This window comes from Oppia nitens, unplaced genomic scaffold, assembly GCF_028296485.1.
Source record: "Oppia nitens isolate AA-2021 unplaced genomic scaffold, nextdenovo-longstitch-racon4-pilon3 scaffold33_pilon_pilon_pilon, whole genome shotgun sequence".
Lineage (NCBI taxonomy): Eukaryota > Metazoa > Arthropoda > Arachnida > Sarcoptiformes > Oppiidae > Oppia > Oppia nitens.
In genome coordinates this window covers 247,501-261,255 of record NW_026533214.1, presented here as the reverse complement: position 1 = coordinate 261,255, position 13,755 = coordinate 247,501, and the positions used below count along the sequence as shown (strand labels likewise).

At 24.3% G+C, this 13,755-nt stretch overlaps 3 protein-coding genes and 1 long non-coding RNA gene across 4 annotated transcripts in view; 2 read left to right on the top strand and 2 right to left on the bottom strand.

Moving 5' to 3' along the window:
• The first annotated feature begins 2,746 nt into the window (after positions 1–2,746).
• On the top strand, positions 2,747–3,260 carry LOC128956930 (uncharacterized). Its single transcript, XR_008484536.1, has 3 exons — positions 2,747–2,831; positions 2,923–2,991; positions 3,092–3,260. It is a non-coding gene; the product is annotated as an uncharacterized LOC128956930 (long non-coding RNA).
• A 394-nt stretch (positions 3,261–3,654) lies between these two features.
• On the bottom strand, positions 3,655–8,197 carry LOC128956836 (thrombin inhibitor hemalin-like). The gene is made up of 5 exons (XM_054302548.1): positions 8,124–8,197; positions 4,878–5,137; positions 4,699–4,746; positions 3,948–4,130; positions 3,655–3,671 (listed from the first exon to the last, which is right to left on the bottom strand). Exons 1-5 carry the CDS (start codon positions 8,195–8,197, stop codon positions 3,655–3,657), a joined length of 582 nt encoding a protein of 193 aa, XP_054158523.1.
• Positions 8,198–8,293: 96 nt separating this feature from the next.
• LOC128956802 (sucrase-isomaltase, intestinal-like) lies at positions 8,294–12,096 on the bottom strand. The gene is made up of 11 exons (XM_054302515.1): positions 12,027–12,096; positions 11,493–11,934; positions 11,237–11,411; positions 10,978–11,074; positions 10,635–10,873; positions 10,106–10,510; positions 9,961–10,042; positions 9,721–9,859; positions 9,461–9,629; positions 8,963–9,325; positions 8,294–8,905 (listed from the first exon to the last, which is right to left on the bottom strand). Exons 3-11 carry the CDS (start codon positions 11,324–11,326, stop codon positions 8,351–8,353), a joined length of 2,139 nt encoding a protein of 712 aa, XP_054158490.1. The 5' UTR covers positions 11,327–11,411; positions 11,493–11,934; positions 12,027–12,096; the 3' UTR covers positions 8,294–8,350.
• Positions 12,097–13,533: 1,437 nt separating this feature from the next.
• Positions 13,534–13,755, top strand: part of LOC128956835 (U21-ctenitoxin-Pn1a-like) — a 3,038-nt gene continuing 2,816 nt past the window's right edge. Inside the window, exon 1 of the mRNA XM_054302547.1 lies at positions 13,534–13,755. This exon is cut by the window's right edge and continues 130 nt beyond it. Within this exon, the coding sequence (XP_054158522.1) occupies position 13,755 (1 nt within the window). The 5' untranslated portion in view covers positions 13,534–13,754.

Sequence of the window (13,755 nt, the reverse complement as noted above, 5' to 3'; positions counted from 1 at the left end):
ATATATATATATACATACAGTATAAATATATAGTATATATATACAGTATATATATATATACATACAGTATAAATATATAGTATATATATACAGTATCAGGGTTGCTAAAGGGGGGGGGGGGGGTAAGACGTCTTACCCCCCCCCCTGAGATCGAGAAATTTTGGCTTTTACCCCCCTGGCCTGAAGCCAGAAAGTTAGGGGGCCCCCTACTAATTTTCGGCGCCGCAGGCGCCGAAAATTTTTTTCAATTATGTAAAATTTTATATTAAACAAAAAAATAAATATTAAATTAGTTTTAATATAAATTAATAGCTTATGTATAGAAAATAAATAGATAAAAATGCTTAATTACATCAATTTAACATTATTTACACTAGTTAGGGCACTCCACAAGCTAAAAAATAAATTCCCACCAAATTTTCAAAAAAATTAATGATATTTTATTTTATTTATAGCTGTTTATAAAAGATAATATATATTTTATTTCTTATTAAAAGTCGAAAACTAAGATTTTTAGCATAAATTTTAAAATAATTATATTTTAATATTTTTAAACTTTATATTAAAATTTGTTAGTTATGTGCTTTAAAAATAATAATAATAATATTAACTAAATATTACATAAATAGAGTTGGGGCACTCCACAAGGAAAAAAGCTCCCTAATAAATTCCCACCAATTTTCAAAAAAAATAATCAAATATTTTATTTTATTTTTTAGCCTTTATAAATGATAATATTTATATATATTATTTCTTATTAAAAGTAGAAAACAAATTTTTAGCATAAATTTTAAAGTTATTATATTTTAATATTTTTAAATTTTATAGTAAAATGTGTTAGTTATTTTTCAATATGAAATACTATGTAAAAAAATATTCTTAAATTAATTATTTAGAACTAATTATTTATTTCTGACAATTTTATTATTATTATTATTAAAACGTTTTAATAAATACAGTATTAAAATGTGTTAGTTATGGTTCAATATAAAATACTAAAAAAATATATATTTTTAAATTAAATTAATTATTTAGAACTAATTAATAATTATTTCTGCCAATTTTATTATTATTATTATTAAAACGTTTTAATAAATAGTATTATATCATTAATTTTTAATCAATAACTATTTTTTTTAAAATCTAAATAATATTTTTATTTAATAATTATAATTATATTTGTTATATATATATTTATGCAATTTTTAATATTTAGAAAACATTTTGAGTATTGAGAAATTAAGTTGAGAATATTTTTATTTGTTAATTTATTGAAAATTTAATGGGAATTTAGCGGGAATTTAGTGGGAATTTAGTGGGAATTTATTGGGAATTTAATGGGAATTTAATGGGAATTTAATGGGAATTTAATGGGAATTTAATGGGAATTTAATGGGAATTTACTCAAATTTGGCAAAAATTGTCGTTTAAAAATGCAATAAAAAATGTTCACCCCCCCCCTATACCCCCCCCCCCCCAAGCTTTTTCGAAAATTTTGCCATTTTACCTCCCCCTATACCCCCCCCCTGAAATCGAAAACCTTTAGCAACCCTGATACAGTATATATATATATATTATAAACTATAAGCGATAGACTCGACTGTCGGTTGGAATGTATGTATAAATAAAACAAATAACTAAATATTTTAATTAAATTTTGTAAAAAATATTTTTTAAAAATTTTTAGATGACTTTAGCGTCGATAAGGTCTCTCATGTGAACAGAGAGAGAGAGARAGAGAGAGAGAGAGAGTAGAGAGAGAGAGAGAGAGAGAGAGAGAGAGAGAGAGAGAGAGAGAGAGAGAGAGAGAGAGAGAGAGAGAGAGAAAGAGATTGTATTTTAGGACTCAGAAAAAACCGGTCAAACAGTGTTCCCCTATTTGCTAGTTATATCGGAAACGTGTTGTTTGGCTATAGACTGGTAGGGTATGTCCGCAACACTACTACATCAACTGGTGGACAGTTAGATGGCTCTGTCGCTTGAAAGACACGGCTCGAGCGCAGGTATTGAAAAAAAAATGATCACAAGTTGAGTCCGCGTACGGTTTGAATGGACATTGATCTGACCGATCGGGTAAAACTTGTCGACCCAATTGTCCGGACGCTATGGAAGTTCCTGTTCAGCAAAAACTTTCCGCTTTTTTAGTGGAAATCTACACAAAAAAAACTTCAATACAGTGTCACAGACATCTCAGGCGATGATAAACAAAATTTTTAGGTTTTTTTTCAATACAAATAATAATAATAATAATAAAATAATTTAAAACTTTTATTCAATGAAAATATATATGACATTTATTGGGGTGGGGAGGGGTGGGGATTCATAGTTAGATTTTATCAAAAACAACAATAAAATAGTTCATCCTACCCTATACCCCACCCCTGCCCTTAAGATTTTTATCATTTTACCCCACCCGACCCCACCCCCTATACCTTTCCTGTAAATATATATATATATATATAGTATTCAATGTTAGTTACCTTATATTACTTGAAGACAGGAAATCGACGACAAAAAAAATATATGTAATTTTAAACCACACAAAAAAAATCATTAAAAAAATTAAATTTTTATTGAAAAACACATTTTAAAAAAACCGTTTTTTTTWGAAAAAGTATGAAATTTTTTCGGTTTATTGTTGACGTCAATCAATAATCAAATATTTAATTTCATTAATTAAGTAAATTTTTTAAACACATATTTTTTTTTATTGAGTTACAACTATTATAGGATATATAAGTCCCGATAGTGTTTATAATATAAAAAAAATAATAAAAAATAAAATCAATTTTTATTAATATATATACACACACAGAGACACAAAAAATTAAGTAAATTTTTATTAACAAAAACTTTTAAAAGTTTTAATTTAATTTTTTTTAATTTTATTTAATTAGTTTTTATTTATTTTTTTTTGTTTAGATATAACAATGAATCGTTTTGTTGTAGTTTTTATGGTTTCAATGTTTAGTGTTGTTATCATTGCTTTTCGTAAGTTTTATTTATTTTGATTGATTGATTTTTGTTTAATTTTTTTTTTGTTTTAATTTAATTTTTTTTTCTATTTATTAAAAAAAACTTATTAATTAAGTATCAAGCACAGTTGATGCTGAACCTATACCTAAAGCTAAACCATTTGATTTTAATGGTCCGGATGTATAAATACTAACAACTAATTAACAACTATTAAAAAACAACAACAAAAACAAAACTATTGTTTGTTTTTTTAGATAACTTTTATATAATATAATAAAATGTTGTTTTTAAATCTGATTTTAATTATTTATTGTTTTTTTAATAATTGATTTTAATAAATAAAAAGAAATGTATTGAATTTAAACATTGATTGTTACAATTAAAACAACATTTTTTAAATTTGAATTTTCATTTTTTAAAACTAAATATTTTGTTTTTTCAAAAAGATCTACTTGTATATACTGTATATACTGTATATACTGTATTATTAATGTATAATTTTTCAACAACATAATAATTATTAATTAAGTAATTTAGTTATAATAAAACAAAAATAATATTTTAAAATTTTTAGTAATAATATTTTTTGCATAATAATTTATGTATTATTTTTTGTTATTTAAATATTTATTCTATTAAATTTAAACAAATTTAAATCTAACTATTTATTATAGTATATTATTTATTTGTAATAGCTACCATAGTATTTATGAAAAAAAAAATAATTATTGATTTAGTTAAAATAATAAATTTTATTTAATTTAAATAAATTTAATAATAAAATTAATAATAATAATTTTTTTAAAAAAAAATAATAATATTAATCATTAATTTTTAAAATATATTATTTTCAAAAATAATTAAAATTGAATTTATATTATTATTAATTTTGTTTTTTTAAAACGTTTTAAATTATTATTTAAAAAAAAAAAKATTTTTGTTTTTCAATTAATGATGTCTACCACCACCACCACTACCACCACTACATACATGTCCACAGCTATTGTAGCAATTGTTTTCATCTTCAAAATTATTGTCATTACCCCCGCAACCAGTATATAGAAACTGTTGGCACCTACCGGTGCCTGAATTGCAAAACCATCTAGGATATGGTACCATCCTGCACACTCCCTTATTGGACGGTAAATGACAATCTATTAATTTTAATAATATATAAATATTAATTTTTTTAAATAACAAAAATTATCATAAAAATTGTTAAAATATTTTTTTTTAAATAATATTAATTAAATAATATAAATAATAGATTGCATATATATATATATATATATATATATATATTTCGTGTATATTAATTCTAATAGGTCATTTAAAAAAAATAACTATGATTAGATCAGCTAATTTATAAATTGATAATTATTTTTACACTTTTTAAAAAACAATCGACTTTCAAAACATCTATCTAAAACATATAATTAATTATACAACAAATAAAAAATATGATAAATTATAACTAATTTAATTTTAAAACTATAACTATATTATTACCTAATTATAACTATAATTGTTTAAATAAATTAACTATATTGGTTAATTAAATTTTTTTTGTCAACAATTTAAATACAATTATTATTAATAATTTATTAAATAACAGTCTACACCCTCTATACACCCATTCCCACTATTGGCATTTAATAATTAAAAATTTTTATAATTATATATCTTATTTAATAATAGTAATAATAATAATAATAATTATACCTGGATTATAATTAGTTTTGTCCATATGATTTTTTTTGGGTAAAAATTCTATTTAAAAAACAAAAATAATAATAATTTTTAATAATAAAAAAATAATTATTTAAAATTTTAAAAATACAATAATAATAATAATAATTAATATAAATACTTTATATTTAGAGTTAGTTAGTTATAATTACCTTGATCATTTGAATCGGTCAACTGTTTACCATGCTTCCTACTACTACTACTACTACTACTACCTCTACTATATACCGGTGCTGATGATGGTTGGCATTTATCTGCACAGTTACTATAGCACATGGATTCACTATCATATCTATTATCATTGCCACCGCATCCACCATATGTAAACTGTTGACAGATACCTGAGCTTGAATTACAAAACCATCTAGGTACTATAGCCCTGCATCTACCTACATCAGGTGCTGATTGCAATCTTGATGATGATTGAGGTTAGGTTAGGTTAGAAACAATATATATATATATATCAGGGTTAAGTAAGGGGGGGTAGGGGGGGGGGGTAGGCCAAAATACCCCCCCCCCCCCCCCCCTAAGATCGAGAAATTGGGATTATATATAGACTTTTTGACCAAATTGAAAAAATTGTCGCTTAAAAATATATATATATACCCCCTAAAATTTCGGCGCCGAAGGCGCCGAAAATTTTTTATTGAAATTTATAAAAATTTTAATTTTAGTTGATACTATTTTAGTAAGTGTTTTTATGTTTTTAATATTTATAAAAATCTAATTATTGATTAAAAATAGTTAAAATAACGTTAAAAGTCTTCAAAAAATAACATTATTTTAATTAAAATAAACTAAAAAATTAAAAATTACCTATTTGTTGAAAAGAGTAATCATATTACAATTTAAATATAAGTTTAAGAAGTTAATAAAACAATAAATACTTATGTTTTTATTAATAATTTTTAAATTTTAAATAAAAAATTTAAAAATATTTTCAATTTTGTACTTAATATAATTAAACTTTAACGAAATTTGAGTTAAATAAGTAGTATTCAGTCAGTATTTGTATAAAAATAAAAATATATAACAAACTATAAACATTAAGTATTGTTTAAAAAATTAATTATGTTAAAAGTTAAAAATTATTAAAATACTAAAAATAACTCATAGTGTATCATTAATGCTTTTATCAACTATTTTTAAATCTTAAATACATTATTTTATTTTTTTTGTTAAAATTTAAGTTTTTATTAATTTAAAAAAATTTTTTTAAAAAATATTTATTTTTTATTAAAATTTAAATTTTTGTTAATTTTTAAGTTTTTTAAGTTTTTTTTATATTTTTGGAAATTTTACCTATTTTCCCGGGAATTTATACGGGAACTTGTGGGAATTTTATTGAATTTACATGGGAATATTCGGGAACTTAAGGAATTTTTAGGGAATTTTCTCTAGACCCCCCTTGATTTTGGATTTTTGAAAAAATTGCCGTTTAAAAATGCAATAAAAATCTTACCCCACCCAATACCCCCCCCCCAAGATTTTTTGAGAATTTTGTAAATTTTACCCCGGTCTACCCCCCCCCTAAAATCCAAAACCTTGCTTAACCCTGATATATATATATATTATGTATATTAATATATATGTTATAAACAAAAAGTGTGAATATTTGTTGTTATTGTTAATGATGTAAATAACAAAAAAAAATAATTATATATTTTTTTGTAAATCATATATAATTATTAATTTTTAAATATATATATTCATATCTATATTAAATAAAATAATTATTTTAGCCATTTTTTTGTTATTGAAACTTAGTATTAGTATTAAATGTTTTTTTTTAAATTGAAATTTATTGTAATATTTCAAACATATATATATATATATATATATATATATATAAATATTACCAATAACTATTTTTTATTTTTGTTTTTAATATAAATTCTATGTAAAAAAATTTAATTAAAAATTGTATGTGTTTTATCGGTTTAGTTTTAAAAACAAATTTAGCTAGTATAAATATTACAAATAATAATTTAAACTTAAAACAAAAACATACATTTACAGTATAAGCTAAATACTGTAAAAATATTTAGTATATATCATATACTGTAAATTGTTTTATAATTATAATAAATTATATTTTAAATAATTTTTAATTTTATAAAATACCTGTATTAGAATCTGGATAAACTTTGTTCATGTAATTTGTTGTTAAAACTTCTATATATTAAAAAAAATCAATTTTAATAATTAATAAGTTAATTAATTGTGTTTTTTATAAATTAAAATGTTATTTTTTTAAAATTATAATTATATTGTACATGTACACATATAAGTAATAATAATAATAATAATACCTGAATTATAATTAGCTAGATGACCATAGTTTCTATCTGGATAACTTATGTCCATATCATCATCATCATCATTTTTCAAATGAAATATTCCTATAGAAATATATTTATTATAATTATAATATAATTATAAAAACTAATAATAAAATAAATTTTAATTAAATATATGTATATTTTTCTAAAAAAAWAAAAAATATATTTATACTTTCAATTTGTCTCAATAGTCTAGCTTCATCTCTATTAGTTAGCGGTAATTTTTGAGCATGATAATTATTTGGATTAATTATAATTATCAACATCAAAATAATTAGAAAATAAATTAACTTGTGTTTAATATAATCAGCCATTTTGAATAAATCTTATTACTAAATAATAATAATAATATTTTATTTTTATTAATTTATATCAAATTAATATATATATAATATGTATATACTGTACATATAATTATAGAGTTCGGTAATTAACCAATATATGGGAAATTTCCAAATAATAACAACAAAATTTTTATTATTACTCTATCATTTAAAACAAAATAATATATTTTTTGTTAGTATAATAATTTTAATATTATTGATATATATGTATCAAATATAATAAAAAAATAGTGTAAATTTAGTAATACTATACAAATAATTCTTGAAAATCTAAAATATAAAGACAAAAATATATTAATTATTATTTGTTTTGTTTATTAGACCTATTTTTTTATATATCTTTTTTGGTTCAACAAGTGATAAACAAAAGAAAAAGTATATTTTCTGGGAATTTTCAAAAGGAAGTGTAAAATAAAAAATAGTAATAATATATTTAACGCTATATATACGGTATATATATATATAATACTTTATAATACATATGTTTATTTGATTTACAAAAAATATTACTCAATTTCATTAGCGATGATAAACATAATTTGTATGCAAACATAAAACATCAATTATTTAATAATAATTATTAATTAATTAATTAATTATTATTATTATTAAAACTAAAACATTTAATAAATAATTTTGACATTAGATTTGACACATCAATCGGTGGTCTTAATATATATATATATATATATATAGCGACCAATTGCTATACAAATAGCTACCCGTTTGCCGGTCGGGCAATCGTGTACGGTATGGGCGAAAATACATACCATTCCCTTTTGACATGACTTTACCAATTAGTATATATTTTTTAACTCTTTATTATTATTATTATTATTATATTTAAACAATTGTTAGTTTTTTTTTAAAAATAGTTAATTATACAATATCTGTTTATAAATAAATTTAATTAAAATATAATTATTATTATAAATATTATTAAAATGCGGGTTTCCATTTCAATGACCACTTTTCGCCGACCGATTTACCGATTAAATCAATATTAACGGGTATTTGAGCCACTCCTCCGTGAACTTTGACCTCCAATGGTAATGGTTTGCCATCTAATGTTACAGTCCATGTCTGGCCTTCACTACTGGACACTATTTCTATCAGTTTTATCAGTTGTTTTGTTTTGTAATTCAGTTTTTCAACCGTCAAATCCAATGTATTGTTTTCCAATGAAAACGTATAGTAATTATACTCCAGTTTCTCAATGGTATCAATACTGTCGCCGTCGTCCCAGAAAAAATCGCCGACAGCTCTGCCCGACTGATCGGGTAATACCAACAGATTTAGACCGCCCTCCCGAACGGTACGGGTATTGACGTGATTAGGTTCCGAACTAATTGGTAGTATATAACCGCCCCGTAGATGGACAGGTATCATACCGTTATCATCGATGACTACATAACCCGGTTTCGATTGATTTAGATTTAAATCATACCATACAGTGTTAGTGTCGGGTAAGTAAGCTTTGACTTGTTTTTGGCCCTAATTTATGAGATAATTAGCTATATAACTACCTGTGCTTTACAGACTAATACATACCTCATAGAGAAACGGTGAGACCAGTACTGCCGGTCCAAACATAAACTGTTCGTCAATTGAATGGGTATTATTATCAGTAGGAAACTCGTGAAACAATGGTCGGGCAACTGTCTGGCCCCTGGTATGGCCCTTATAGAACAGTGTATAGAAATAGGGTAGCAGTTTGTAGCGTAAACTGAATGCCACTTTCATGGCATCGGTAACCTCCGGATGTCCGGCTGTTATCCACGAGGCCGGGTCCTGATCTCGATTACCGATACAGTTATGATTACGACTGAACGGATAAAAGGCGCCCAATTGGTGCCACCGTTTGCACAGTTCGGGTGTAGTATTGCTAAGAAATCCGCATATATCTGGTCCGACCTGTTATTCAAAATAAAATTATAATAATTATTAATTTTATATTTTTTTCAATAATTATGTGTATGTGTATGTGTATGTGTATGTGTATGTGTATGTTATAGACACACAAAAAATTAATTAATAAATATTAATTACAAAATTAATGCCAAACATATTGAACTCAAGTATACCAATAATCGAGAACTTCATGTTATCCCAGACACTGAAATTATCGCCCAACCAGTGGGTGCCGTAACGGCCGGACGATACGTATGTCGATCGGCTAACGGCAAACCCGCGTTTACCGGTCGCTGCGTGGATAGCCCTAAATAATCGGGTGTAACAACAATCGGGTATATACTTCAATACAATTACTTGTTTACTAAAATTAGTTTTTTTTAAAAAAAAAACAGTACTTTTGTGTGGCCATAGTTTCGGTTAGACCGTACAGTGAATGGACATCATAGTGCAGGTACTCGTTATGATCGCCCTGTTTGGTGGTCATACATAAAGTTTTGTGGCCTAACTCGCGTACACCGTTTCCATAGAGAGCTTCTATAGGTTCATATAATAATAATAATAATAATAATAATAATATATTACTATAAAACAATTATTATAGTGTATTAGTTAATTATCTAGATATTAGGACATACTTGTCCTAACAGCTGGATAGTCGTATTTATTTTGTGGACAGTGATAGATTTGATCATTTTGATTGGCCGGTTCGTTCATATCCTAGAGTACAGTACATACATAAGCCGACCAAACCTTATTAAAATTATTATTATAAGTGCTTACAATCCATAGGGCGTCAAACTGTAGATCCTTATGCAATTGGCCGACCCATCGGATCCACCATTCATGTGTAACATTTTTGAAAAAATCCGGAAAAGCTGCCGGTCCTCGAGGCCATACCTTACCATACAAGACATCCCTATCCGACGGTACATTCGGCGGATTATACCTATCCTGTTTGGCTATACTTTTATCCCATTTGACATAAACATCTCGGTTATAGCCGTCCATAAATACGGGATTATCTTTTTCGACGGCCTCGATGGCCGGATCCAATATCAATGTCCAGTGCAAGTTATCATTCAATTTTGTTTCATGAATCAATTGCGGTAAACCAGCAAATGATTGTCTATTATAGGAAAAGTCATGGTATTGATCCATATAATCAATATCCATATACATGACATCCTATTTTTTTTTTTTAAATGTATCAATAAATAAATTGAAAATGTATAATCAGTTTAATATGTATTATACAGTATTATACTGTTTGTGGACAACAATAATAATAATTATACCAATAATAACATACCAGAGGAACGTTAGCTTTTTGATTGCGATCGATTACTGCACGCAAATCATCCGTATTTTTAAATCCCCAACGAGTCAACTGATAGCCCAGTCCCCAGAATGGGGGCAAAATTGGTCGACCGATTAGCGATGTATACAACTCGATCACATGACCCGGACTGTCGCCAACAAATACAAACATATCTAATACACCGCCCAGTGTTTTGAATGACAAACCCGGCTCAGGTAGTAATGTATACTCTATTTATTGATTTTTTTTTTTAAATTAATAGTTATTATTGATAATAATTAAATAAAACTATTTTTGAATAAATAATAATAATAATATCCTATTAGTCTAATACCCATAGCATTGCTGCTTAGATATAGTATGCCATGTGATTGACCATCACTTTCCAGACATGTATAAAACGGATGGACACCATAATAGTTGAACTGTTCCTAAAAAATATGTAATAATAATAATAATTAATATTATTATTGGATAAGTATTTTAATATATAGATTAAGTATATATATATATATTAATCATTAGGGATTAAGTCAAATAGATTTATGTAAAAATATTTATTTATTTATTTAATTGATTTTTACTGTACATACATCACCAGTAGCCCTGTCCTGTGTAAACAATGGGTATGTCTTATAGTTGGTAAAGTCATGTCTGAGGGAATGGTGTGTATTTTCGCCCATACCGTACACATTACCGGTCGGCAAACGTGTGGCTATTTGTAGCAATTGGTCGCTATATATTAGACCACCGATTGATGTGTCAAATCTGTGTATAAATTATTTATTAAATGTTTTAGTTTTAATAATAATTATAATTATTTTTAATAATTGTTTGTTTTTTGTATACAATTTAGTTTTAGTCGACTTTCGTTGTATTGAAAAACTAAAATCCTGTTTATCATCGCTAATGTCGACACTGTATTGAAGTTTTTTCGGATCAATTGGTTCAGTCTTTTCCACCAAAAGCGGAAAGTTTTGCTGAACAGGAACCTCGTATCGTCTGGACTTCGGATCAACCAGTTTTACCCGTACTATACGATCGGTCAGATATGTCCATTCAAACCGTACGGATTCAATTTGTGGCGAATTTTTCAATACCCGGCGAGCCGTATCTTTCAGCGACAGATCTAACTGTCCACCAGTTGATGTATTGCTGCGGACATCGCCTACCCGTCTATAGCCAACACGATTCCTGTCTAAATAGCAAATGGGAACACCGTTTGGCCGTTTTTCTCCGTCCCAAATACAACCTCTCTGTTCACATGAGTCTTTATCGACGCTAAAGTCATCTAAAAAATTATTAAATATAAAAAAACAAATATATTTTTTTTAAAAATTTAATTAAAATATTTAGTTATTTGTTTTATTTATTTATACATACATTCCAACCAACAGTCGAGTCTATCGTTTAGTGAACAGTCAATCAATTGATTGTTTAATAAAATTAAACACAAAATTAATTGTAATAATAATAATAATAATTTCATTATACATATAATTTTTTTTAAACAGTATTTATTTATAAGTAGTTAGTAATGTAATAGTAGTAGTAATAGTAGTAATAATAATAATATGATTGTATAATATTTTTTTCAGTAAATATAATTATAAGTTTATGAATGTTTTTGGAAATTTATTTATTTAAAACTTTATATTTATATACTATTATTTATATTACTATTACTATTATTTTGTTATTGTTGTATTAGATTGCTATTATCAGTTATAATATACTAATATACAGTACATATATAATATATATATACAGTATATATATTGTGTATCTACATATACAGTATATATATATATATATATATATATATATATATATATGATATATATTTTCCATTAGACTTTTATCACTTTTAAAAATTGATTATTTTAATTGAAGTTAATTTAAAAGCATAAACAACTTAAACATTTATATATATATATATTAAAATATTATATATAATTWATATATATATATATATATTATATCAATAAAATTGTTTGTCATATCTCTATCTCTATTAATTAAATCTATCAAATATTTTATGTATTATTTTTTATTTTTTATATATTTTCAAAATAAAAATTAATACTTTATTTTTAGATAATAATATCTAACATTTTTTATTGTTTGATATTTATTTCTATTATTAAATATGTTTTTTTTAAATCAATAAGTGGAATATTTTTTTTACAATTATATCAATTATTGTTGCAATTTAATTAAAATATATATTTTTTATTTTATTTTATAGATTATAAAAATTAATTGTAAAATAACTATTTAATCTAAAAAAAATTAATACTTATAATTTATGATAATAAAATATTTCAAATTTTTTAATTTTATCGCTTTTGTTTTTTTGTACAAAGTTTTGTAATATAAAAAATAGTTATATAATATCAAAATTTAGAAAAAAATTTTTAATAGAAAAAAACAAATTTTTATTTATAAATTAAATCATTGTTTTAATAAATTATTTTTTAATAGTAGTAGTAGTAGTAGTAAAAAATAATTATTTATAATATTTTTAATTTTTAGGTAATATGAGACTCCAATCACTTACATAATACATATCAAACATTAAATATATTTTTTTTAATAACAAACTTAAGGTAATATTACTGTTTTTTTAACTAAACATTACATTTACAATATTATTAATATAAATCATTAAATATTTATTTATTTATTTTTTTTAAAAAAATCACAATAATAATCAAATAAATAAATATGTTAAAATTTTATTAATTAATTATGTTTATTAACTACTATTTAATTATTATATCATCAATAATATCGAAATTATTAATATTAAACAACATATTTATAACAAATATATTAATTATTACATGTAGTAGTAGTAGTAGTAGTAGTAATAATAATAATAATCAATTAACAGCAGATAATACTGATTGCGCACAGGTATGCAAACAATATCCTAAATGTTTGGACAAGTGTCGCAACTACCGGTCCAATGGTATTAGTCTACCCTATTGTGGTCTGACCACTGTTGATGGCCGCCATAATCATGATGCTAATAGACTAAGCGGTGGTCATAAAACTGCTGACCGTATTGTCGATGGCCAGGAAGCCCTGAACCATGACTTTCCGTGGA